This window comes from Athalia rosae, chromosome 7 (genome assembly GCF_917208135.1).
Source record: "Athalia rosae chromosome 7, iyAthRosa1.1, whole genome shotgun sequence".
Lineage (NCBI taxonomy): Eukaryota > Metazoa > Arthropoda > Insecta > Hymenoptera > Athaliidae > Athalia > Athalia rosae.
In genome coordinates, this window is record NC_064032.1 from 5,566,239 (window position 1) to 5,594,186 (window position 27,948).

At 41.1% G+C, this 27,948-nt stretch overlaps 2 protein-coding genes across 8 annotated transcripts in view; one reads left to right on the forward strand and one right to left on the reverse strand.

The window, feature by feature from the left end:
• Window positions 1–27,948, forward strand: part of LOC105690913 (midasin) — a 72,264-nt gene that overhangs the window by 7,471 nt on the left and 36,845 nt on the right. The window lies entirely within an intron of this gene.
• Window positions 696–27,629, reverse strand: LOC110117452. 7 transcript variants are annotated; one of them, XM_048658780.1, is made up of 10 exons: window positions 27,046–27,629; window positions 19,480–19,977; window positions 19,040–19,083; window positions 11,093–11,294; window positions 8,445–8,697; window positions 6,164–6,418; window positions 5,799–5,912; window positions 4,765–4,947; window positions 4,444–4,605; window positions 696–3,203 (listed from the first exon to the last, which is right to left on the reverse strand). In XM_048658780.1, exons 3-10 carry the CDS (start codon window positions 19,047–19,049, stop codon window positions 3,027–3,029), a joined length of 1,356 nt encoding a protein of 451 aa, XP_048514737.1. In that variant the 5' UTR covers window positions 19,050–19,083; window positions 19,480–19,977; window positions 27,046–27,629; the 3' UTR covers window positions 696–3,026. The 7 variants fall into 7 exon arrangements, with proteins under 7 accessions (XP_048514737.1, XP_048514733.1, XP_048514734.1 ...); XM_048658776.1 differs by having other exon boundaries at window positions 4,300–4,605; window positions 27,046–27,628; XM_048658777.1 differs by lacking the exon at window positions 27,046–27,629 and adding an exon at window positions 21,698–22,298 and having other exon boundaries at window positions 4,300–4,605.

Consider the following 27,948-nt stretch of genomic DNA (forward strand, 5'->3'; position numbering starts at 1 on the left):
GCGACTAAAAAATCAAAAAAAAAGTTCGAACAGGTAAGTGGTAACGTTATTTTCGTGGAGAACGATTCAGCTATTTTCTGTGATCCTGAAACCTACGTATGTGGAAAATATTTCTCTGTCCATGACGAACATTTTCTCCGAATCTGTAAATCTGCTCGATGTTCGCTCGCGTTAATTTCTCTCGATTTTGATCCGCACAGTTTGCGTAAAGTGCGGTAGTTTTCGGTTCCATTTTGAATTTTCCTAACGAATCGACACGTAAGAAATGCGATCGATAGTTTTCATATCCATTATATATTTATTACACAATAACACGTAAATACAACATTCAACTACAGTACGAATGAAAACTTCGATGAGTTCTTTATTCACTGTACATTTTATTGTAATGTTATTACATTTACATTGTCTTGTTATTTGATTTTATTTCATTGATCAGATTTTTCTTTATATACACAACTTTTATATAATAATAATAATAATAGTAGCGGTATTAATAATCTTCAGTTCTTATTATATTTTATTAGTAAATATTTTTTTTATCGATCAATTTTCATTTGTCGTTTCTTTATTATAGCTTTCAGTATTATTTTTATCAGGCACAATTTATTTATACATTTATTGGTTTTTCTTTTTTTTGATTATACTTATTCATTTATTATTTCTATTTTTGTAATATTCATTCCTATTCTTTGGATTAATTAGAATTGACATGTATGTAAAGTCGCTACTCTCATTCGAATGGAAAAGAGAAAATTGTTTTTTTCTCCGAATTTTCCATTGAAATCACACTCGAATTCGGTGTTTTTACTCACACTTGTACTTATGGACCATATTTTTTCGTACACCTGAGTCTAAATCAATGATTGATTATTTCGATTCTAACTATACTCTCGTAAATGCGTCAGAGTTTTGATTACGAGGAAACCTTTTTTTTTTCCCCCCCAAAAAACTAATTCAACTTTCGGAGCAAAAGCTCAGCTTTTATTTTCGCCATAAAAATCTGCAGCACGGGGGAATAATTGTTCGAAAATAAAGTTTCCCTTCGTCGCGTATCGGAAATTCCTCCCTAATTTTTGACAACAATGAATTTTTTTCTCTCGAAACTTGCCGAAGGTACAACTACATGAAAAACGGATTTCAGGTGTACTCGTAATTCATCGTATAAATACGTTAGGTACGTGATAACGCGAAGGTCATTGATCGAGACATTTCATTTTTTACGAAGACCGAATTTCAAGGGCAAGCAAAGTGTGCGATTCATTTTTTATTTTTACGATAAAGTGTTACGATTACGTCGCGCGACCTTGAGTTTGGCACCAGTTATGAGGAGGTTCGTCAAGTTACCGAATTTATACTTATCGTTAGCATGATACCTTTGTACCGATGCACTTTTTTTTGCATCCCCGTTACCGATCATCGGTCGATTTCATCCCAAAAAACGACCGTTAAAGGGAACTAACCTCCTCCTACTTTCGATATTCCGACTTTCGCGAAGCAATTTTTCGAATTAAAACTCGAAACGGAGAAAATGTGACACGACCAGACGCACCTTTGTTATTTCTGACGAAGTTCCATGCCATTTTGGAAAACCGTTAAAAAATCCCAGTGTATCATAAGTAATCGCAATTTTTCGATCCTTTGTTGTTTAGACTCAATACGAATGTCGGTCCGTCTCGTTGTCAAACAAATCTCGTCTCTGATTCGTCGCCTCGATATAATAGGAGCTGATTAGAGGTTAAAAAATATTTTTAATACCAATATTAGGCAATGATTGCTCTCGGCTTGCTAAAAAAAATTGCAATCCACCGATTACCACTTAATTTCTAAGTTCTATGGACAAGCTAGTTTATATTTTTTTCTAACTATAAGTGCACTGCTATTTATTTGGTTCTTGCTAAAGAGACTGCTATCCGTGTTCTTTGTTATTACTTTTTTTTTTTAGTTTTTGTTTTCCACTACCCATCCGCATCTGTGACAGTTGGAATCATTGACCATAATTGAGTAGACGATAGACACGATAGCTTGGGAAGTAGCTTAAAATATGGACAAGCGATCACAGACACTGGATACATTTAGAACATGCGAATTTCATGTAAAAATGACGAGCGTACGTCGCTAGGAAGATACAGCGGAGGTATTTCACACAATTTTAGAGTACGACGATAATATGCAACACTTGATAATCAACGCATCGGATATTCGAGTGCGCCGATGAGGGTACAGCTTAAGTTTTATTATTCATCTCGGCAATCGTTATAAATTGACGATTATCGGATCTAAAAAATGCGTCGTTTCTCAACGGTGTATATTTCGGATTGTAAAAATGTTTTCGCTCAATACCGTAGATGAATCGAATCGATAGGATATCGTTAGTGTAAAGGTCAGTCTGTACTGCAGGATCAATGATACCTTATCGGATTTTTAGTATGTATATAGTTTAACTAATAATTTCACCATATTGCTTTACGTACATCGGATGATTTTGAAGTTTATGCGTATGGGGTTATATATATATACCTAGCAATTAACCGTCAATTTGTAATTACTATAATCGTCGGTTATCGCCCCGCCAATTACGACGGTTGTAATTATATCGGCTGCTGGACCAGCTATTTATTCTTTATCGTCTTCCGGCTCCGCCATTTTCATTAATTCTATATCTGCAGGCAGCCTCGACGAATATAGCAGACGTCGTCCCATTCGCCATTCATTTGTTCCGATTTCTCCCCACCGTCGATACTCTTATACTTATTTATTCTCTAGAAATTATATTGGTTCACCTTCGGGCCTTTATAAATCGTATTTTTGGCACATTTGAAGTTATGATTTCTGCAGACAGTAACGGATATTTTCGACTAGCCAAAATCGGCCATGGATCCAAATTCTTTGCATAGTAAGTTTGGAAAAAAAAAAAAAAAAAAAGTTTTAATCCTTTTCTGTCTACGTTTAATTCGCGGTATAAATATCTTCGTCCTTTCGACCCCGGTTCCTTGAAGGTTCCCGTTGCGATTTTCACTCGGGATTCATTCGCTCGGTAGATCGCTGCTGGTTGGACTCATCGGAGACAAGTCGCTCAGGTCAGGTGGGGGTGGTAAAAGCAGACTGGGCCTCCGTGATAGTTCCGCCTGATAGAGGCTCGACGTACTCTTAGGTCTGGGTGGTAAATTCCACGGGTCCGGAGGCGCGGCGATCAGGTCATCCTGAACGAAGTGAAACGATTAGATAGAAATTATATCCGTCGATCGAAAACCGGGCCAAAAATCCAAATTACCTGTACTCGATGTCACCTATGGATAGGTACGCGAAATTAGCAGTTTTTTTTACCAATATAAGTACGGAAAATTCCGCATTCGTTTTTTAAGGATGTAACCAACGTGCAGAGAATAGATGTTCTTTGTTTAATCGTTTGAATGAACGTTGATTTTATTATGAAATTGCTCAATGTTTATGTTTATTGCTATTCGTTGAGTCTGATCGTCTTTTTCAGTGAAGCAAAATGAGTGGAAAAAAGTGAATTGACTACACAGCGATCATGAAAAATTACACGTTCGTTTGTAGTGTTGAATTGTTACCGAAAATTGTACTTTTAGTTTTGTTTTCGATTCTTCTTCGAATTGCTCCGTGCCCCTCGCGCGCCATCTTTTTCAGGACTTTCCTCTTCTACGACCTGAACGTTGAATTCGCGCTGCGAAACCTCGCGGATAGTTGCGCAATTTTTGATAAATCTCAATTGAAAAAAAATTGTGATTTTTCGGACTTGCTCATTTTGTTCGCCACATTTCCAAAATTCTCATATCGAAACTCGCTCCGAAATTCGTGGCTACTGTCTTCGACGCGCCAAGTACAATAAAAGTATAATAGAGTCGAATGTCCGATATATCTCAAAGTAGCAAAAAATTAGTGGAATCTGAAGTAAAAGATTAACCGAAGAAAATTAACTTTTGCAAAACAAGAAACAGTTAACGGAAGTAAAAATCTAAATAAGAAGCGAAAAAAAGATGTGTGTAAATAAACCAGAAAAAGTAAAAGGACAAAATCAAAAAAAGTAAAAAATGCGTTTCAAAGTCCCCCCACCAAACTCCCTCGTTGGTGAAACGTGTGAGTAGATTGTTTTTGATCGAAATTAATCGAGTGGGGTCAATTTTCAAATGGAAAGCCGATACTTTTGACGCAGGTTTGACCTTGAAACGACCTTGAAGAAGAACATCATTATTATTGGCCAGGTTTTCGGTCGACGTGATTCTGCCCACCGCGGGTCGCAGGCGCGAGAATCGCTCGAAAAAGGTTGCAACCCACCATGAGCAAGTGTTTGGCAACGGGAGGCAGAGGCGGCTTCAAATGAGCGACGTCGGTGAGGTCGCAGGAGTTCGCGGACAGGGGGAGGGGGGGATCCGGCGGGGAGGGCAAATGGAGGGGCGGCTCGTAGCTCGGGGGTTGTACCGATTGCACCGGGCTGTTTATCGTCGATCCCAATATCCATCTGGCCAATCCTTCGCAGCATCCGCAGCAGACGTCGGACATCCCTTGTCGCAGACCGCGGTGCAGGGCCAGGAATAACGCGGGGTTGACGAAGGCGTGAACGTAGGCGATGTGGAGAGTCACCTGCGGAGCGCACAAAGCAAACGGATATTCCTTCGCGTCTCTGTCCCCCCCCCCCCCCCCCCCTCCCCCCCCGGCGCAAATTTCCAGAAGATAAAATTTCGCCGCACTTACGTACGTACACGTATGTGCCACGTAGTATACACTTTTCGCTCGATTTACCTCGTATCCCGTCGGGTTTCCGATCACCGGATGGTGGACCAGAGTGACGAAGAATAGCGGCCCCCAGAATATCACGTACGCCGCTGTTATCACCAGGAACATTTTCACCCTCTGAACTCCTTCCCGTTCCATCCGACGAAGGTAATTCCTCATCCTACGGTGCTCCTCTATGGCGCCACCTCGCTGTTCCACGTTAGAAACACGTAGATCGGTTACATGTTTGGCAAAAAGGAAATTCGGGCTATACTTCCGATTAGCTCCCACCTCCGATTCGCTTCAAGATTTGAAGACACATTATTTGCACCGTTGGAAAAAAGGTTACATGTGTCTTTTTTGGCGCGGATTGAATGTTTTTTTTTCTATGTTTTGTTTCATAATATCGAAACAATTACAATGAAGTAGCATCGAATGCTGTGAAAAAAAAAAAGAATTCGAGATCGCTCGCTTTAATTGTTTAAATTATTTTTAGAAGTTGCAAAATTTGTTTAAATTTGTTCGTATTGTTTAATAAAAAATAGCCAAAAAATTGACCTAAAAAAAATAACTCCAAAAATAGCTAAATGTTAATGAATGGAAAATAGCCAAAAAATTGACCTAAAAAAATAGCTAAAAAACATAGCTAAAAAATTGACCTAAAAAAGTTTTTTATATTTTTTTTCTATTGCCACCAAAAACAAAAACCTATAGATACATCACTCAGGGACCCATAAACAAGATTTCTACCAAGTTTGAAACGAATCGGAGGTGGAACCTAATCGTAAGTATAGCCCAAATGCAATATTCGATTTTGCGAAATTCCGTTGCGACTCATAGCGATGGACGGTGAAAAACAGATCCTCAATTTTGAATTCCGCGTGTATTGGAAGCGATGAGCTTTGCGCCCGAATATTTTTTGAAAAAAAAAAGAAAAAAAAAAAAGACCCTCGCGAGGTGATGTGAACGGATATTTTTTCCCCCTCCCGCCTCATTTTAGCACGGAGCACGGAGGGAGCATTGAAATCTCCATGTTCTGTAACCGATTTTCACCAACTAACTTTTGGCGTCGTTCCGTTCCTCGCGTTCGTTCCATTGTTGTCGATCGGACCGTTCGAACCTCCGTGTCCTCCCGTCACGCTAACCAAAGTTGTAACCAGTCCGGCGACGCGAACCTGAAAAAAAAAAATTGAATGCTGAAAAATTGAAAACATTCGCGCGGACCCCCCGGAGCACCGCCGAATTCGCGAAAGAGTTCCCTCGAAGAAAAATCGTCATCGAATTTTATCCGAGCCTCCTCCAAACTCGGTCAAATTCGAGGGTGCTCGTAAAAAAAACGAAGGGGAAACCGGTGCGCGTTTGACGACGTTTCTGGAAGAGGGAAAAAAAAAAAAACAAAAAAAAAACAGACGTCCGATTTACTCACCGCTTCGACGTTCGCCTTGGTCAGATCTCTGTGAAGTTTCCTCAGGTGGAAAAGGGTGAGCAGGACGCATATCACGTTTATCACGATCCATAAAACGTTGAGTATATAATGACGGAAGGGCCCGTGGACCAACGGACAACTCGGAGCGTTGTGTCCAGTTTCCGTGTTCGCTGCCAGGGCGCCGCTCAAAAATGTTGGTCCAAGGTTTATCGTTATGCTCGCGAACCATATCATGAACGTTCCGAACAACACGCACTGCGGAATAATATTTCTTTTACATAATAGATTCACATTAGTCGTGGGCGCACGTGGGTATACACGCCAAACAAGGCGTGTATACCTAACCCTTGGATTTTAGCCCAACAAACCGCTCTGTAAATGTTTGTTTTTCATCGTCGAGTGGCCGCTCCAATTCTGACCAAACTTTGAATCAACCGCACGCGTATAACGGCGGCTCATGTTTGTCAGTTTTTGGTTAGAAAATTTATTCGGATCCCTCCGGCGCGCAAAAAAAAGAAAAAAAGTACATTCGACTAGGCTCGATCTCGAATTCGGATTTGCGGACGGTTCGGTACGCGCACCCCGAAAATTTCGAGTGGATTGCAAAAAACCGACAAAAATGGCTGAAAATCGCAAAAAAATTGCAATTATATGTAAACGAAAAACACAACTTCTTTATCTGGATCAAGTATATGGTCCTCATGTATTTCGATGCGCTGAATCCGAATATGGAGATTATATGGCTTGTTGAGCCCCCAAAATTAGAATAAATTGCAAAAACCGACAAAAATGGCTGAGAAATCGTGAAAAATTGAAATTATGTAAACGACAAACGAAATTTCTTGATCCAGATCAAGTATTTTTCTCATGTATTTCGATACGCTGAATCCAAATCCGAAGTCGGTTATTCGAAGTATGTAAATCCTATCTAGATTAAGAAATTCTTTTTCTAGTTTGCCTCATTGCAATTTTTCGCAATTTCTAATCCATTTTTAGCGGTTTTTAGCAATCCACTCTTTTTTTCGTGCGCGTCCTAATTTTACTTTCCGCATCTTCGAACTCCCGTAAAATTTTCCTCCGATTTTCATCGACCGATTTGTCCCCCGGTATCTTTTTTCTTTTTTCTCAACGACAACGTCGGCCATTTCGAATTTCGTGATTTCCACGCGGTGTGCCTCGACCCCTTCGACCTTTCCACAATCTTTGGAGGCCATTGTCGGTCAAGTGGTCCCGCAAAATGTGACCCCGGGGGTCAGCCGGGTGACTGGAAAGTGGAAAGTAGTAGTTGGGAACGGTCTACGACTCGGCGCGGTTGGAAACACTAGCATAATTGGACGTTTCGTAGCGGTATTCAACACGCGGTGTTACGGAGTCAATTTCAACCCTTACGCCGCGGCATCTTGTTCCTCGCAGCGTGTTTCACGTTCGGCTGGGTCGTCGCTTTTAGGCTAATGGCAACGCCGGTTCAACGCTCGTCCGCATGTTTCGGGCTAAATGCTCGCTGTACTCCCGTTGTTTACCGAAATACGAAAGCGAACGCTAACGTATAGGCGAAATGCGTTCACGGAGTTATTCACCCGGTCCTAATCAGATTCGAAAAATGTTTCTGCCGTAAGATTCGAAGGTCCAGATGTCCAGGGCGATGAAAATTATACGGAGGATTACTATGGACTCCTTTTGAAAACTCTGCCGTATGAGCCTCCGACTATACTTATTTTGAAACTGGATAGACGAACCGAAAACGTTCTTTTTCGTCGAATAGATTATTTTTTGAATCACGTGCGCGTTCTCATTTTCTTTTTTTTTTTAACGGAGGTCATCGAAGATCCTTCCCGTGTGACGAGGATGAAAACGTAAAATCTGATCAGGTCCCGTTGCTGCGCACCAAAGAAATCATGAAAGAAGACGATTTCGAAATCCAGAATCTTTTGATGTCTTGTCTCGTATTTTTGGACGAAAAAAATATAGAATATTTTCTTGATATTCGAAATAAGAGAGATGTGTTCTCTCTTGTGAACTAGCAGTTCTTTTCAAAAGGAGAAATTATTCACATGTTTATGAAATCTTTTGTTTTTTTTCGAAAATGAAACTCAAAACGTGGAAACTAAGAAAAACAATTCAATAAATTATGGCTTCCGAAAATACTGATCAAATAATAATAATCAAATTCTAAAAATGAACCTACAAAATGCGCAATTTCGAAAGAAAATATTGCCTCGAGTTCGATCGATATTTTCCTGTTATCTTTTTAGTTTTTTAAATTTTCCAAATTGCAATTTACCTGCGGCGAGTCCATGAGCAGGGGTGCGGTGAGGTCCGCCTCCTCGTCGCTCTCCGGGAAAACCGGACTATCGTTTAAAACGGTGGTTAGCATATTGACCGTGGAGACGGTAACCAGTAATAAAAATGCGGTTTCAACGAGCGAACATTTGTTAACGGGTTGACAATTCAATATGCTCAATCCGAGTGGTAATAAAATGGCTGCCCTAGCGCAGTCCACCATGGCCTGGTGGAATAGCAACCCCTGAGACCATCTGCAACTCAAATATTTCGTTGAAGTTCAAAGAATTCTTCGACCCCCCCCCCCATCCATCCCTCCTCGTGTCGTTCTTCTAGAATTTGTTTCTCTCTTTCGAAAAGTCTACCAAAGTCAAAGTGTATCCGAGTGGAATTGTACCCCCGCCGTTCGAACGGAGAGCGGCGATAGGATAAAGTTTTATCGTCGGTTCCGTTCATCCCGCCGGCCCCGATCGATCGGTTGTTGAATTTTCATTTTTTATTATCGCCCGCCGTTCTCCTTCGCTCATTTTAGTTCCCACTATTTTACCTCCACCCCCTCGGTTCGATCGGCGTTCGAATAATTGATGAGCATCTCGTGAAATTTATCGGGGAAATTATGTATACCTCCTAGTATTCTACGGTGCAGGATCTCAAATTTCAGGTTATGTAGTTGTTACTGCTCAACGTAACGGGAATCGTTCATATGATACGATAATAATCAACGAGGACAAAAGACTGTTGCATTTCAAATTTCAAGGCTAATCAACGATATAGAGTAATAAAAATTATCAATTCTATACGACTCTCAACATTTAATTAATACGTGGCAATTAAACTACGGATACGAATAAGATGTGTGTAGTGAGAGAGACGAATGTTATTTACAGGTTATGCGAATTACCATTTTTTAAACGTGTTGTTGTTTTTTTTCTTTGCGTTTTGTTTTTTCTCGTTTCGCTCCAAAAAAAATTTTCAAAACAAGCTCTCTCGCGAAACGGGCTTCCAGGTGTATAATTACGGTACAGGTAATATTCAATTCTATCAAACGCGTACAAATTACGAAAAACAAAGCCGACATTCCGTTCGTATGACATCATGATTTTAAACTCTCCACTGCGTTTATCTTTCATCGAACTGATCACGTTACGAATGTATCTCCAGAAAAAAATCAACTAGTCCGATAAAGTGCGTCGTACATCGACGAAGCACTTCGTCGGACGTGGACTGTTTCGGATTTTCGAGTACTTAACGTTTTTACGATCGAATTTGAAATCATGATGGCGTAATATTTGTATTTTTACTTTGTGCGAATCGCTGAACTGAACAAATTCTACCAAGCCAAGGGTCGAGACCGCATGCTGTGATATTCTTATACACAGAAAAGAAAAGGTGGACAAACAGAAATATAGATGGAAGAAAATCAAATGAAAAGAAGAACCAAAGATATTTATTTAGAGTTTTGTTGTTTACATAAAATATATTACGATTCTTTTAAGCATTTACCAGTTTAACGGATCTTTTTTTTTCTCTCTTTCTTTCTATTTTTTCTATTTTTTTTTTTTTTCTCTTTCAACTTATTGCAACGAATAGAATGTATTATTTTTATCGTAGACTTGACTATTTCAACTTTATGACTTCGACTGTTTTTTTTTTCTTCGCAATATTTTTTTTTTTCTAGCTGTTTCCTGTTTTATTCGTTTCAACGATACATATAGCTGTGATCGGCGTAACGTTGAAATCTCTCCGTTCTTCTCGCCTATATATATATACTTATATATATATTTTTGTTATCATATTTATTTACATTAATTTATGTTTATATTTTTATTTCGGGTTTTTCATATTTGATTTGTTTTTCTCGTCCCATTGCAAAACAACTCTTTGACTTTATATAAAATTTGAACTTTGGCTTGGTTTTCTATACTTTCACTTTTGTTTTTTTGGTTTTTTTTTTTTTGTTATCTATATTCTGCCTAGAAATAATAAAGTGTTATTATATATAAAATTTTATGTAACAAACGCACACGATATATGTTTATATTATACAACAATGCCTTCGCGTTGTGGAATAATAACAGTTTGAAAAATTTTGAAAAAATTTTGAATTTTCAATCGTCTTTGTTCAACGAACGATTTGCGGGATAATGAAGTAATGCTGCGACGAAAAAAAAAGGAAGAAAATAAGGCAATTGTTCGGAAGTGAGGTCCACCCTGTTTTCGATGGTAAAAAATCGAAAAAATTAACAATTTTTTGAATCCTTTTTTAAAATATCCAAATTGTTCATTTTCACAGCGGATCGATGAGAAATATATTTTAAATAGTTCTTGCAAATTTTAGATACTATAAAAAATCGTATTTTTCACATTTTTCACCGAAATTTTGATGTTCTCATCTTTCAAAAGTTCGAAAGTATTTTTTATCCCGAAGTACATAAAAAATAGGGTAGTTTGACGGACAAAAAGTTTGTAATATAAAAATTTGAATTTTTCAATTTCTCAATACAGCAGCTCCTACTTCCAAACAATGACGAAGAAAACAAAAGAAAACGGATAATTTAGCGTCGACGCGAAGGCATTTGTTCATTTTTTCATCGATATACTGTACGAGTGTCGAGAGAATCGTCGTTACGAGGTCTGGTGTACTTATACCTTCTCAGATGACGTTTGGCCAATATTAAAGCCATGAGAATAACATTCGCGCCCATTCCGAGGGCTCCGAGGCTAAATATAACTGTCGCTTCCGTAATTCCTCCTGGATGACATTGAAAGACTTTTGTCGCATTTGAGGTAACGTTACCTGAGGCTCCGATGCCAAACCTCAGGTTAGCCCCGATCATAGCGACCGCCGAACCTGGAAATGCGATAAAATCAAAGTCAAATATTCCCAAAACCGTTCGTTCGTTCGGTAAAACAAAAGAAAAGAAGTTTTTATCTTTTCTCGTGTATCACGAATTGACTGAAAATCGTGCCAACGTTTTCCAACACATTGTACAGGTATACAGACCAGACTGGGCCAAAAAAGTCGACCGTTTTTTTTTTTCCTATTTTAACAATATTCAAATGAATGAATGTGCTAATTCTGACGGTAAAAAACTACTAGAACCTTGAACGGTGGTCGCCATGTTTTGACCGTGTATTTTCTGGCGCGTTTTTCAAAACATCGATTAATAAACGTAGCCTTGGCGGCCATCTTGTACCGATCTACTTGTTCAAAACATGGCCGCCGCTCGCTCAAGGGTAAAAACTTCAACATCGAACAACTCTTAAAAGAGTGAATTTAGTGAAAAATGTTGAGAGACCTTTCTTGTAGCGCGTCAAATTTCCTCCAAGACCATGTATTTCGTTTATTTAGATATTGTTATTAGTGTCAGTTACAAAAATCCAAAGTCAAAAAACAAAATTAGCAAAATACTTCAATGTTCAATGCGCGATTGCGTTGGCGACAACTAACGAACAAAGCCTTTTTTCAGAACATTCAATTTGCTCCAAAAAAAAAAAAAAAAATCCCCAATCTCGATGGTTTGAAAAAGACACAAGTGAAAAACCCTCTCAATGAGAAAAAATCAAAAATTTTCAGAACAATGTTTTTTTGTCACGCCGAATAACATTTTCGATGGTATAACCGTTGGAAAAAGAAAACAAAAATCGATTTTTCGGCCCAGTCCGATACAGAGTTTTGAAAAAAATTTTTGATTCGCGTATAATGCATGATCATCGGGAGCCCGTAATTCCGCCTCTTGTGATCCAATTTCATGGAATTTATGGGGCGGGTAGAATGGAAATTATTTCTCAGCGGCGTTATTGTCCCGTTATCTGTGCCTGTTAATTATGCATGTACAGTTTGCGGTTGCTGCAGCGGAAGGATCGAGGGGAAGCTTTTCATCTATAAAAAAGCGCACGCGCGAGGCGGGCTCATCGCGGAAACGAAATAATACGATGAATAGAACGCGAAACGGGATAGAATAATACGGAGGGAGTAAAGAGGGAGAGGAGAAAAAAGAATTCCATCCCCTTGAAAGGAATCGCGCACGAGAACCGGTTGTGGAAAAGTCGTTAATTGGATTTGAAGCGCGCCTTTTTGCCCCCCCCCCCCCCCCCCCCCTCACCCCACTCCTATTTTTTATTGTTTTGTTATATTTCTAAAGTGCCCCTAAGATGCCTCGAACTTACTTTTTCTGTATTGTCATTGGCTGGTCTTGCCCCACGTGATCGTTATATCGAGGTAAATAGGTAGAACAAAGAAAAAGAAAAAAGCTCAGCTTTTACGGATATGGTATCATACTATTTCCTTTCTCTCTCTCAATTTTAAAATCTATATGTCACGAAATGACGAGACTCGCTGCTTTTTTATGTGAAAAATAAGTCGGAGAGAAAATCGAATATTTTTATCGCAAGAAATTGGGAGGGGGGGGGGGGGGGGTGAGCGCGTGCGTTGGGAACGGGGTTAAAATTTAAGTATACGACCTTTGGGTCGAACGTGATGACTTTTGACCTCTGCATTAAAGACCGTCCGTCGCAGAGGACTGTCACCGTGTAGGGTGGGGAGTTTTTTAACGAGCGCAAAAGGATGAGGGCGTGGCCGAAGAGTTTTTTTTCTTCTAATTATTAGAAGATTGTTAATTCGTCGTGTAATTTTCAATGAAAAATATCGAACGTGAAACCCCTCGTCTCTATTGCGAAAGTTGAGTGTTTTTTTTTTCTTCTTTAAACCTATATACCGATTTTTAGAATCCACTTTCTTTATTTTTTTTCTTCGCTTATTAACGTGTCTTCGATCGATGCCCCTCGAGATTTTTTTCACCCAACCGCCACGTGTAACATCGAATTTTAAATTATTCGAAGAAGCACTTTACCACAATTTCGGAAAAGGAGGAAAAAAACATAAATGAAAGAAAAACCTTTTATACCTATACCAATTCCTCGTATATCTTTTCACGAACCTGTCGTCTATTCGAATATATTCAAAGGCTGCAGAGTAGCGAGTTTTTTTTTTTCTTTTCTTTTTCTATCTCTTCCTTTCAATCACAAATAATTTTATCGCGGAAGAATATTTTCAACGTGCAGTACGCCTGTACCGAGATCGAAAAAGTAGGCAGGGCGTTTCAGGGCGTGCGACGTTTTTTTTGTTTTTCTTTTTCCCTCGTCTTTCTTTCTTTCTCCTTCTTTCATTTTTTATTTATACCTACTCGTTAATTGTTAGCTTTCCTTTTTTTCTCAAACTTCATTTCGCCGCATCTAAATTTTACCGTTCGCGCGTTCCACTTTTTACATTTCTACAGGTATATATATATATATATATATATATATATATATATATATATATGCAGGAGATTTTCTTGAAAATCCTCGAACTGCAGCAGCTCTGGCACTTGAAGCTTTGACAGCCACGCTGCTCCGGAGATTCCGTGAAAAGCGAATTACAACTTTCTGGCACGTACAAGTTTTTTGGTCCACACGGCTTATATCCGCCTACGAATATTACACGGTATATGAAATTATTTTCCCCAGACAAAAAAAAAAAAAAACAACAAAACAGAACAAATAAGTTCCGAATCTCAAGCGCGTTACATTTTGTCCCCTTTCCGTGTTAACCACGTAACTGCAAAAATTCGATTTCACAGAAAACAAGAAAAACACATATTATGAGAAAAATCGTAGGACTGAAAAACAATGGAATTATCATAGCTAACAGCAGTTCATTGGTTTATTTAAAAACTGCCAGTATAGTAAGAAACTTGGAAAATTTCAATAATCGACCAAACATTAGAGTAGACACTTCATTTTTGGGCATATCGCGTGCGATTCATGTAGATACGAGAAAATCTACGAGTCTTCTGAAAAATTTCTGTTGGCGATATCGATGGGTGAGATTGGATTATGACGTTACGGAAGAACTCTTTACAGTATTTCTAGCTAATGATCTCAATTTTGAAAAAATTTTAGTCAAGAGTTGAACGAAGAAAGGGAACGATTTGCCTCATTTTTGAATTTCCGCATTTGTTATAAATTGAAATGCTGACTTATTTTTTGCTTCGTCAGTTTTTTTTTTTATCGCTTCTTCGCGTGGCGGCGTCACGTCCACGATCCCGACGAACATCCCGCGCTCTACATTCGCTCGAGAATCTCGATGAAATCTTATCGCGTTTCCAACGTACTCCGCGACAGACTTTGAGGTTTCAACCTACTACACGTGTATCCGTCTAGATATGCGATACTTATCGTACGTGACGTTCACCGGATAGCGTCAGATCCCGTTGGCATTAAAACACCCCCTGACATTGCTTACTCTCGATATAAATATTTATAGAGGAAATATCAGCGAGCTTCGAACGCACGCGTAAATAGGCGAAAGCGAAGCGCGATATTCAGACGTAAGCTTCGTAGCTCTGAATATTGTATAACTCAGGGTGGCGTGAAGAAAAGAAACAAAAGAAACGGCTAATTATTTCTTTTGTTTTTTGCGCCTCCTATGAGAGTATATTGGTGGCGCGTGTTTTGAAAGTCCGTTCCGAAGATCAGTTCGGAAAACAAATTTTTTGGCGGTAACTCGAGATTCTAAAAAATTTCCAAAATCGTTAAAAATTGTTTTCTTTTTTTTTTTCAATTTTTTTTCTCGTCGATCTATTGTATCCTAGGTTGGAAATGACGGAGGTTCCGAGAATTTAGCGTCGATATTTTGATTTGTAAAAGTCGTTCCGAATTTTTTCAATTTTCAAAGTATTTATAGTTTTACTCAAAAATGTTTTCGAGCGACTTTTGAACGTTAATATTAAGGAAAATTCAATTTTCAAAAATTGTTCTCAATTTTATCAAGTATTTCGTGATTTATTTCTAGTCTTTGGTATATCAACTTCGAGACAAAAATTGAAGGTATGTCAATACTTGGATTTAATGGTCGCTCGTAAAGATTTTCAGTTTTTTACTTGAAGTGAGTTGAAAAAATTTGGAGCGAATTTTGAAATCCAAAATATTGACTGAGAATTATCGGAATCTCCGTCATTTTCAACCTAGAATATAACAGAGTGACGATAAAAATATTAAAAAAAAAAAAAAAGAAAATCGATTTTTGACGATTTCGGAAAATTTCAAAAAATCTTGAACTACCCCTGAAAATTTTTTTTTCGAGCTGATCTTTGGAGAGGGCTCCCAAAACATGTTGAATTTAAATATTTGCATTTCATTCTATATCCATAAGGGTATACACCCGCATTCTTATGAGAAAATTTTTTTCGCGGAGGCTCACGCACATTCGATTTTTCTGCGTAAGGAATAAGCGATCGTCATTCGGGAACGATCGTTACGCTTCGGATATTCCGAACGGCCTGAACAAGTTTCGCTTCTAGTTTTTTGCGAGATATAAAAAACAAACAATAACTGACCCGAAACTTAAAAATGGCGACACGTAACACACCCCGTACATACGAATTTCGTCGTAACATAATCTGAATTCGATATTACCACGTGAATAGAATTGTAAAATAGTAGGTAAGGTAGGTACGTAGCGAACTCCAAAGAATTCTGAATAAATTTGCATCGGCTGAAGCTTCGTTCCGCATACACTCTACCACCTTCGCATCGTACACGTATTTACGTACACCTGCCGCGCTGCAACATCCCCCGTAGCGAATAGCCTCGTTTCACCTATTCCCCGTATTTTCTACCTTCGGAACACCCGCGGCACACAGTTTGCCCAGGTTAAAGGAATTCCCAGGTTCCCAGGAAACTACCCCGCGCTGTTCTTTGAGGTGTTTCATGCGCATCCTTTCATACCGCGAACGCATTCGGCTTTATAAAATTCACGCGAATCGACTGTATACCGCGTGTTTTTTAATTTATCTCTTTTCTTTCTTTCGTTTCGACACGAGTCGACTCCTTTCGGTAGCTGAGAAAAGAAATCATCCACGTCGTTCTTTACAATTTTCGCAAAAACCGGCTAATATCGGGCTTTTGCTGTCGCCAGTTTTCGCGACCTCTAGCGAGCGGCGGCCATCTTGTGGTCGACTAGATCACTACAAGATGGCCGCCAAAAATTTGTTCATCAATTGATGCTTCAGAACACGCGCCAGACGAAAACTGACGACTGAAACATCCAAGGATGACTAGTCCTTATTCTGTGTTCCAACCAGGCGAATTTATCAGCGCAAGATGGCCGCCAAAAACATGTTTATCGATCGATCTTTTGGAACACGCGGCAGGAAATACTTGTTCAAAAAATAGCGGCCACCGCTCGGGGGACGAAAACTGACAACTGAAACATCCAAGGATAATCAGTCCTTCATATTCTGCGGTTCAAGCGACCGAGTAAATCAGTACAAGATGGCCACCAGGAAATACTTGTTTAAAACATGGCGGCCACCGTTCAAGGTTACGAAAACTGACAACTGAAACATCCAAGGATAACTCATTCCGCGGTTCAACTAACGTCCGCGAACGAACGTGGCGCCACAGGCAAGATGGCGCCCGACGTCAGGCGACCGGACATACCGGTGTAAACGCCGGGACACGCGGTATGCATGGAGATAAATGCACGGGGTGCACCTCCGGCGATGTGTTTTCCGCGAGCGGCTCAGCGCCTGTGATCCCTTCCTCATGGTGTTTACCTTTAATCTCGTTCAGCTTTGGCGAAGAAGCCGAACGGAGAGAGAGGGGGGGGGGGGGGGGGGTGAGAAATGAATATCCACTCGTTAAAAAGCAACGGCAAGCCTTCTCAAACGACATTCGCGACTCCATAACGCGTGTACGACTCGTTCCCCTTAAAGCAAACGTGGACGTAATCGAGATGAGTCGCGAAAACGTCGAGATTCTTTACTCTCATTCATTCCGGCGTCATCGTCATTCGATTTCCGAGTCACGATATAATCCGGGTAAAACGGAGGGTATTTTAAAACCCACACCCCCGGGCGTCGCGTCGGCGTCGGCGGTGAGCACGGTGTGCAAATAATGGGAGGCGAGCTACAAGTGGCGGTTGGTGTGCCGGCGAAAACGCCTCAAAGGGGAGGAGGGTCCCTCACCCCTGTGTAGGTCAGGTTAGGTTACCCTACGTATAAGTATAGCCAGGCTTAAATCGTCTTTCGGTAATCCGTCGTCCCTCTCTCTACCTTAAGCGTGCGAAACTTACGCGATAACTTGAAAAGAGGACGCGATTCTCATTATTTTATTTTTTTTTTTCTTCTAAACGCAAAAAAATCAATATTTTTATTCATTCTGTAATAAAAAAAACTTGGATGATTGGCGCTGTAGATCGGTATTAATTATAATTAGTTGAACTAAAATTTTTGCGAAATAGGCAAAAATCAGCAAAAAACGTGGAATTAACAAAAAGCAAAAATGAGGAAACGCGGGTTGAAAAATCAAAGATATTCGAATCCCATTTCAAAATGCTTGTAAAATTTGTTTTCTCGTCTAGTGTCTAAAGAAAATGAAAAATGTCGCTCTCTGAGAGAACTCAAAATTTGATTTTGAAGTTGAAAAAAAACAGAATGAAAAAATGCTAATTTGATCTTGTAATATTTCTTTTCGGAAACTACATTCGAAGCGGAAAAAAATGACTCCCGAAACTTTTAGAATATGACGAATCGATCAGGGGTTATGAATTTTTCCAATTCGCCTCACCGTCAGTTTTGTGAAATTTTCAAAAATTCATATCTCAAAAACTTTCGGAGATCAAGGGCCAAAAATTGAGAGGTAGGCGTCTTTCGACACACGCGAAATCATGTAAGAAATTCAGCTGAATACAAAAAAAATATGATTCTCGAAATTTCGTGATTTCGTTACGGAATGCCCCATACAGGAATATCGCGACAACCCTGTATATCGTGTAATACATAGCAGCCGGTGCATGAATTATACCGTACTATCTACGCCGGTAATTATGTCAGCTCTATTTTCCCTATCTTACTTCTCCCCCTCTTTCTATCTCTCTCTCTCTTACTTTTCTCTCGGCAGCACCCGAACATGGGGCGTTTCGCGGTAAATCGAACCGGAAGGCTTCCCGTAGGTCGCGCTTGAAACGGAGGATCGAAAATTTCGCAGATTTGGCGCGAAACGCCCCACGCATCGGCCTCCCCGTAATCCATCGATAGTCGATTTAACGCGGTTATCGGTGCAGCTTTCGGCATAATGAATGTCAACGCAGTCAAACGCAGAGCGAATTTAAAATTCCACAAACCGTGTCCGGCCTAACCTAATTTCGCGTCGCCTCACCACCGCAATTTGACGCATGGGGCACATCGTGTCAAATCTCCTAACCTAAAACCCGGACCCGCCGCGGCGGATGAACGGGGGGGGGGGGGGGGGGGGGGGAAACAGAACCGAATACTTGGATCGCGAATCTTCGGATTGAATGATGATCGGAGAGATTGGGATATCCGACTGTGAAGGGATTTTTTCGATCCTCGGGAGGAAAACTGTGATTGTAAAAAATCGCGGCGATAACGATTAGGACGGAGAGAGATGAAAAAAAAAGCGAGAGGGCGTTATGTATCTTTTCTTTATCTTTTTTTCCTTCTCTCTCCCTCGAAATGCACGGGGTGGTCGGGACTCGGTCACCCTTTGTCGGACGTGTAGAAAAACGTTAAGTGTTTGTCTCGCACTTACCAGCGGCCATTTCTCTCTCCTTGATCTTCGGCGCGGGGAGACGGCTGAAGAGAATGAAAGAAAAAAGAAAAAAAAAAAACAGAAGAAAAAAAGAAACGAGAGAAAGAGAAACGGGGAAATAGAGAAAAGAGCGACGGAGAGAAAGAGAGAGAGAACAGAGCAGAACGGAGCGCGAAGAATCAGGCAATCCTTTTTTCTTTATTTTCCCTCCTTCACTTCTTCCCTTCGACGAGCGGAGCTGCTCCTCTTCTCGTTTTTGTTATAATTGGCCCCGGCGGTGGGGCGCGGTCTGTTTTAACGAAGAAATCGTTTCCGCTAATCGATCAGGACGCAACGTCGTATCTCTCCCCCTTTATCCCTCTCCCCCTCTCTCTCTCCCTCCCTCTCTCTCTCCCTCTTCTTATCCGTCCCGATCGGGTCAACTTCTCTCCCGATTATACCTTATCAATCACCGGGTAGTCCGGAGGAATTAACGCGAGTATCTTATCCCGAACATTTTCACCGATCCTTGGATAAATCCTTCTTTCAATCCCGACGCAGGCCGACCCTGGAGCGGTCCACCTCCCTGATAGGTGGTGTCCGTGAATTTCGCTGCCATCGTTCAGCCGGAAACGCTCTCTTTTTCGCACCTTCAATTAGTCAGCTTCCTCCTTTTGTTCCTTATCTCCTCTATTTCATTCCTCCGTTTATCCGATCCATCTTTTCTTCTCTTTTGTCGTTTTCTTTTTTTTTCTTCACTCGGCCGGAACGAACGAGGGGCTCTCTCTCTTTTTTCTCTTCTTTTTTTTTTTTTACTCCTTCAAATTCCTTTATCTTTCCCCCGTGACCGTAATCGCTCTCCTCTCCGACCGTTCTTCACTTTTTTCTCCTAGTTTTTCTTCTCCTCATTTATTCAAGAATTTCTCATCGACTAACCAACCCGCGCGTTCCGCTCTTCGCTGTGAATTAGAAGAAAAAAAAAAAGAAAAATAATGAAAATTCAACAATTTCTTTCTAAATCGGCTTGAATAAATTACGGGGAAAATACTCTCGAATGTGCACCAGACCGAAACTGAAACGTCACCGCTTTTATTTGGAAATATATATAATTTTTGAGCAGCGTTATTTTTATCATCGCCTTTATCGCGTCGTTTTTATTCCTATCCTCGGTGTACGCAATTATTATCAACGCTATTGTTGGATTCGTTATTATGACGATAATATCCGTGAATATAGCTGCACGGGTACCCGAAAGTTTACGTCTAACAGGAACGCGGGTTCCACCCCCCCCCCCCCCCCCCCTCCCCCTCCCAACTACCCCCAGAGTTTCGTTTCGGAGTATAATTAATTATTAATTAGGTTATTACACGGTATGGCTGATCAAAGTGCGGAGGAGTAACAAGTTTCCGTGCAGAGTGTCGTTAACTTGCTCAGTTATTCGCGACGACAATAAACGCTTATGTATAGGGTTAGGTTGGTTGGAATTTTCTGAATTCTACGTGGTTTTTAGAACGATTTTTTACTAGAGATTCTTCCCTTCTGGTCACGTGACTTTTACTTCAGGGGGAGCGTTCCAAAATGCAACACTTTTGGCTCCAATAAGTTGTGATATTATTTTCTCACGTCCCGTCGATGTGTGAAAAGAATAATTTTTTTGTTTTCGTCCGAAAACAAAATGGCCGCGTCATACGGGGTATATATTCGTAGGACCATAAATATATTGAACTACAGATCTGAAACCTGATGAATAATTTTTTTTTCGCTCACCGACTTCATACCTCAACCGGAAGAACTGACCTGTAAAATTATAAAAACAAAGTTACGAAATTGAAAATTGAGTGGGATTTTTTAACAAAGTCACTCGCATTTTTTACCATTTTTTCCAAAATTTTCACCCAAAAAACTCACTTTATCTGTGCGATGTTTTGGTTTTTTTTTTTCTTTTAGGTTTATCCTTCCGATACAATGTCACAGACAAAATAGCCACTCCGAATGTCAGCCAAATCGATCGACAATTTTTGAGATTATAAATAGTTTCGAGATTTTTTAAAAACTGCATCCGATCATAACTCCGAAAATACTTCGATTCGTCCTATTTACTTTTCTTACTCTGATAATATGTAAAGATAAAAAAAAAAAAGAAAAACGACATTTCCAAAATTGTAAACAGATTGCTCCCCTCAATCAACTCTCGCCTATTTTCGCCTAGATATCGACAAAATTTACGTACGTGTACCCGCACGGAAATGATCGCGCGGCGCAATTCGACGATTTATAAAAAACTCGGGGTAATACAAATTCCCGGAGTTATTACGGGTTATATCGTTATCGCGTAATATCCCCCCCCCCTCCCCTCCCCTCCCCACCTCCGTATCTCCGCCCGTTTTATTATCCGCAGTAAATTTTTTTTCGCTTTATTACGACGAGCGTTTATATTTTTTAACGGCCTTCGAATGCGAAAATCCACACGGCCGTTTCGCGCGCAAATCCAATTTATTATTCCCCCCATGATATTCCCGCGTCTTCCCCGGTTGATATTTTTCACCGGGGGAAAGTCTGTTATTCCCCCCCTCCCCCTTCCCCCCCCGAATTTCTTCGCCCGTCGTAACTGGTTTATGTACTCGAGTGTATATGTATACGAATTTCAACGGGATTCTACTGTGCTATGTATATACATACATATTTGGCGAGTCGGTTTCACAGGTGGTTTTATTCAGTATTTAGAGCTACTTTTTATCGCCCTTGTTCTCGGATCAAGCACCTCCCGAATTTTTAACAATCCGCGTACCGCGCCGACCTCGACACCCCGTAAAACTAACCCTCGGGCACCGGCGTTACTCGTCGAATTATTGTCGGCGAATACGTCGGCGAACTATTCCGAACGGTGGCGCGGCCTTATTGGCTGGAAGATTTTCGAACGCGACGACGTTTGCCATTCGAAAATTTACATCGAAATTAAGCTCCGCCGTTTTTTGACGCATCGCGTGGCTCCTGACGACCTTGTATACCGCTTGTGAAGGTCGAAGCTGGGCGTGTATTTTATTTTATTTTTTTTTGCTTTCGTGTCTACGTTACGCTCCAAGTGCAATAATTAGGTTGAGAAACGCTGAAATTGAAAATTTGACTACACTGAACGATAGAAGGTTGCAAGTGTACCGGAGGTCGCACCCTCTCATCTAGGGCGTTATTTTGAAGAATCTCGACGACCTTGCACCGTTTTTTCGGAATTTTTTTTTATTCGAAAATATAAAGCGAAAATTGACCAAGATTTTTTTTTCTCCACGGCGACCTTTTTTTTTTTTTGACTTTCGCTAGTTTTTGGAGCGTCTGCATAACCGTGAAATAGAAAACCTAAAAAATAGCGGGTACGACCTTTTAGCCTAATCATCGATTTTTTTCCTTGACTTTAGATATGCGATCGGAGGGGAAAAAATATTTTTCTTCCCATCGACAATTTTTTTGGCGTTTTACAATTTTTTGGATCAATTTACGACCGTGAAATAAAAAACATGAAAAATGGCGGATATACGACCTTTTACCGCCATCTTCGATTTTCTTTTTTTTTTTTTTTTTTCTGAAACGATAAAAACGGCGAAACGGTTTTTTCCGCATTGACACGTTTTTTCGCGTTTCGCAAGTTTTTCGGCTCATAAAAAAGCATAACAAATGGCGCATATATACCAGCTAAATAATTTTGGCAATTTTTCTGCCTCGAATCAAAAGTCAAGCTTCCGAAGAATGAAAGAATCCCGGACACTCGTCGTTGCACGGGTGCAGTTAAATAGAGCGGAAGAACCGGAAGATTTTTCCCACCGAATTACTATAGAATAATCCCGGATGAACGCGAAACTTCAAGCGGGTCGAATAAAAGCTCCGGCGATTCGCCAATCGCCGCGGGGTGGTGGTGGGAGGGTGCTCGCAGGGAACGTGTACTCGGAGGACGCGAAATGCTTTTTCTCTGTAACGGCGGCTCGCCGCGGGACCCGGAAGACCCATTGCGCGGATAGTTTGGAAAACGGGGAATTTAGCGCGCGGTCCATCGAGTCGTCTACTCGTTACACCCTATTTCGTACGGGGGGACATGCACATTCGCCGACGCTATTTCTCCCGACAATGCCCGATCCCCGTCTTTCGCGCGTACGCGTTTTCGGTTCGCTTCCTCTAATTCTCTCTCTCCCTCCCTCTCTCGTTTTTTCTTTCTCTTTCTCTCTCTCCTCAGGGCTACGCCGCAGCTATTTCGATGCCGGAGGCGACGCGACAACAGGTTGTCACCAGTTTTCACACGCTACTCGATGTTCGTTCGTTTGCGTTCCTTTTTTCTTTTTTTCTTTCTTTTTTTTTCTTTTTTTTTTTCGTCGCTCGAATTCTCGCGCTTTTTTTCGTGCACGGTGCCCGCTGTCATATTCGCTGTCCGAACGCGCGATAAAATAATCCGTCGCACGTCTATGTAAGCGCCCTTTTTACGACTCGATCTGCAGATCGTCGTCGGTGAATTTCTTCTCGGTAGTTCCAATGAAATCCGATTTCGGATTGTCATGCTTGACGATGGAAGGAGAATACGTCGCCTGACTGATGGTAAATATAAGGTTGTAGCCGCCCTTTTTTGTATGTTTGTTTTTTATTTCATAAGTGCGAACGATCCAAAAACTTGTGAAACGCGAAAAGAAGGCGATGAGAAAAAGATATTTTCGCCATTTGATCGTTTCAAAAAAGAAACTAAAGAAGAAAATCGAAGATTAGGGTAAAAGGTCGTATTCGCCATTTTTTTTAGTTTTTTATTTCACGGTCGCAAATTAATCGAAAAACTTATAACGCGAAACGCGAAAGAATGTCAACGTGAAAAAAAATATTTTCGCCTTTTGGATCATTTAAAAAAAAAACAAAAAAAACAAAAAAAACAAAAAAAAAAAAGGAAATCGAAGATTAGGGTAAAAGTTCATATCCGCCATTTTTTACATTTTCTATCCCACGGACGTATAAATTGATCGAAAACTTTGAAAAAACTCGAAAAAACGTCGATGATGCGAGAAAAATGTTTTCGTCTTTCTGATCATTTTCAAAAAAAAAAAAGAAGAAAATCGAAGATTAGAGTAAAAGGTCGTATATCCGCTATTTTTTTAGGTTTTTTATTTCATGGTCGCGAATTAATCGAAAAATTTGTAATGCGAGACGTTAAAAAACGTCGATATAAAAAAAAAGAAGTTTGCCTTTGTGATCAATTAAAAAAAGAAACTGAAAAAGAGATTCAAAGATTGGGGTAAAAGGTCGTATTTGGTATTTTTTACATTCTCTATCCCACGATCGTACAAATTGATCGAAAAACTTGCAAAACCCGAAAAAACGTCGATGATGCGAAAAAAATGTTTTCGCCTTTTTGATTATTTGCAAAAAAAAAAAAAAAAATCAAATCAAATCAAATATTAGGGTGAAGGGTTGTAAATGTTCCGAAAACATGCGATACGCGAAGTAACGTCGACGTTGAGAAAAAAATCTTCGCCTTCGTGCTGATTTTGGAAAAAAAAAAAAAACAATCACGAGAAACACACGAAAAAAAACAAAATACATTCGCCCGGCTTCCACCTTCACGCGCGGTCACGACCTTGTATTACACCCTTGGCCACGAGATGTAATTCGGTTCCTAGAATACGGTCCATAATCAATTCTTCATGGCGCAGCGATATTTCCGTTATCGTTCTCCCGATACGAATTCCCTTAAATTCCTGTACCGTGTACATACATACCCATCCACAGGAATAGGTTATTCCTGTACGCCCTTAATTTCGCGCAGTTCCTTATCGGTTAATTTTCCCCCTCCGGAGCGTGTAAAAAGCCCCGTCACAAATTTGTCGATGGCTTTAAATAGCGTGTAAAATTATACAAGGTACGCAGAAATGCCCTGGGGGGGACATCAAGTCCCGTCGATTGTCGCGGACTCCTTCCTCCCGTCAACCGCGAGCACCGCTTTTGCCGGAGGCGAGGGAAAAAGAGTCTAGAGGGGGGTGGCGGGTGGGATGGGGGGGGGGGGTGGACGTCTTCCTAGACTCCAAGGGGGGGACGCGTCGAATTCCGCCTCCACTTTTGCCCGCGTTTTCTTAGCTAGAAATGACGTAATGCCTCTGGGGTGTTCGCTCCGAGCCCTCCTTTGTTTGTCCGTCCTCCCGATTTTTCCTTTTTCTTTCGCGTTTCTTCTAGTTTCTCCCTACCGAACGTTCGTTTCATCGTTTCTATTTTTCTTTCCCGCGGCGGTCGGCTCTCGCCCGCCTATTCTTTATAGGTATATTTTTCCTTAGATTTATTTCGAACGCGGTGCCGCCGCGCTGCAACGACAATAACGGGGGGAGTTCTTCGGCGCGCTTTTTTTCCTCCCCTTTCTTCTCCCGTTTTTGTCAATTCTTCGCGAATCGCGAATCCTCCTTTCGATTTTCTGAGTTTTTTTTTTTCAAGACCGAAGAAAAGGTGAAGAAAAAAAGCGCATCGCGAAAACCGACGGGGTTTTACGGGGAATTTTGTTCAGTTTTTTTTTTTGTTTTTAAAAAAAAAAGAAAAAAAAAGTCCGAAATTACTACAGGGGAACGCGGGGCCAAATGAGGTTTCCCAATAAAAATTTTGTAAAAATTCATTCAATGTGATCGAAAAGGACTTCAAACAACATTCTGGATTGGAATTTGTTTTGTTTTTTTGGTTTTTCGTAGTTTTGCTCAGGTATCCCGTTTTGCCCCGCATCACCCTATACATACATAGTCGCGCTCGGTAAATTTCGGACTTCTTTTTTTTTTTTTTTTTGTTTTCGGCTGATTCTTACGTACTTCGATAACTTGAACTCTATATATATATATAAACGCGATGCGCGATTGTACTCGAGACTCTGAAACCGGGTGGAGATAATTTTTCAATTTTTTTTTTCGCAATTCTGAGACCGCGAGCCCGAAAACCGCCGACACCGTCTATATCATAACGCGACTTAATCTCGGAGAATGTTTTCGCGAGAGCGGGATTTCTCTGTCGCGACGTTTATCGCCGCCCCTCATCGCGCAATTTTATCAAGACTCCCGAATTTTCTGCCCCGGGTTTATCTGATCGCGGCATCGCTCTTGACTTACGACTTATTAGCGCCCTCGCAATTCGCCCTTCCACTTTTTCTCCCTCGGACCTCTCCGCTCTATTTTCCTCGTGTACCCTACACACAGTCCCGGGACATGCTTCCCGCTACTTTTTACTTTTTACATTTTATCGTTAGCGCACGGTTTTTCGGCCTCGGTTATTTTTCACGCTCCTCACTAATTATCGTTCACACCTCCGCACGTTTTGTCAAACGTCCACTCGATGTGTGTACACGCGTCGCGTACACCGATTTTCACACGCCCTTCTTAGTCGCCCTAAATTTTTCTCTCTAACGAACGAAATCGTTCTTTTTTTGTTTCTTGTTTTTTTCTTTTTTTTTTTTTTCTTTTGTCGATTGTTCAGCGCCGCACGCGCGAATTATTTTTCTGGTCATTGTTCGGTGCCCACCGTATTTTCGGTAAAATGAGAAATTCCGAAAAATTGAAAATTTTTGTGTTGCGAATATGTTTTTCTCTCAAATTAAGAGTATTTTTTACGTACTTGAGGATAGAAGATATAAGTTTCAAACCTTTAAAAAAAAAAAAAAATAAATAAAAAAAAAAGAGAACATCCAAATTTCGGTGAAAAATGTGAAGAATACGATTTTTTGGTATACTCAGAAGTTTCAAAAACTAGTCGAAACATCTGATTCTCGAAATTCTAGTAATTTTTTTTTTTTTCCTCTTTATTAATCCGCCGTGAAAATGAACAATCCGGGGGTAAAAAAAAAAGGGATTAAAAAAATTGTCAATTTTCCGACTTATTATCGCCGGAAACACGGTGGACTCTTTCCACTTTCGAACAATTGCCATTTTTCTCGCCCGCCGAATTCGTATTTCACATCTCCGAAACGAAACTGAAATTTCACCCCGTTCCTCGTCACCGCCACGCGTTATAATCGGAGTTACAAAGAATCAACGAATTACCAGAGGCGACGCGGTCGTCGGTGAACTTCGCTCTCGTCACGGTCCGCCCGATTGTTTTTCGTTTTGTTTTTTTTTTCTTTCTGTTTTACTTTATCTCGTTTCCCTCGAAGTTCGATCTTCGCACTCGGTCACTCATATCTCCTCGGCCAGCTACCGTTGCGCGTCCCCCGGCGTACCGCAGGGCCGCAGACGAGAATACGAAAGCGAAAATCCGGAGGCTGAATCTTCCCTCCCGACGACGGGGGGCCGCGACTCGACGTTCTTTGTTTTTTTTTCTTTTTGTTTTCTCCTTCCTTTTTCCTCGATTTTTTTTTTTTTTTCTCTTCTTCTCGTACCTCGCGTCCCAATTCTCCGGCCGTTTTTTCCGGCGCGGTTTTTTCTCTCCGCTCACGGGCGAACTTCCCGAACGCTTTTAAGGAGACCCCTGACGAAAGGCAACGCGGAGTGCGCGGGTCGGCTGACCAGTTGGCACTGCGCGTTCCGCGCTCACACGAAACCACCCCGGGCCTCGCCCCGTGTGCAGCTCGGCAGCCTCCCACGTCTCTTTCCGCTTCCACTCGCCCCCCGCTCGCCCCCCGCGCGCGCGGAGACGCCGACGACACCGACGCCGACCCGGAGGGTGACTCCGCGCGTCACGGGGAGACGCCGCGCTCGCCGAAATTCCCTCCGAGTTATAGTGCGGCTCCGACTGGTCCGCGGAATACGCGCGACACGGCCGCCGGATCCCCTAGTTTTCGACCAACGACGATCTTCGTTTGTTTCGCGATCGGCGTCTCAAAATGGCGACCGCATCGGTGGCGCGTTATTAGCAGACGATTATATTCGACCATTTCTCCACCTTTTTAACGGCGCCACTGAATCCTGGTTCGAGTTTCCCGGCGCGAACACGTTCCTCGCAGTTGA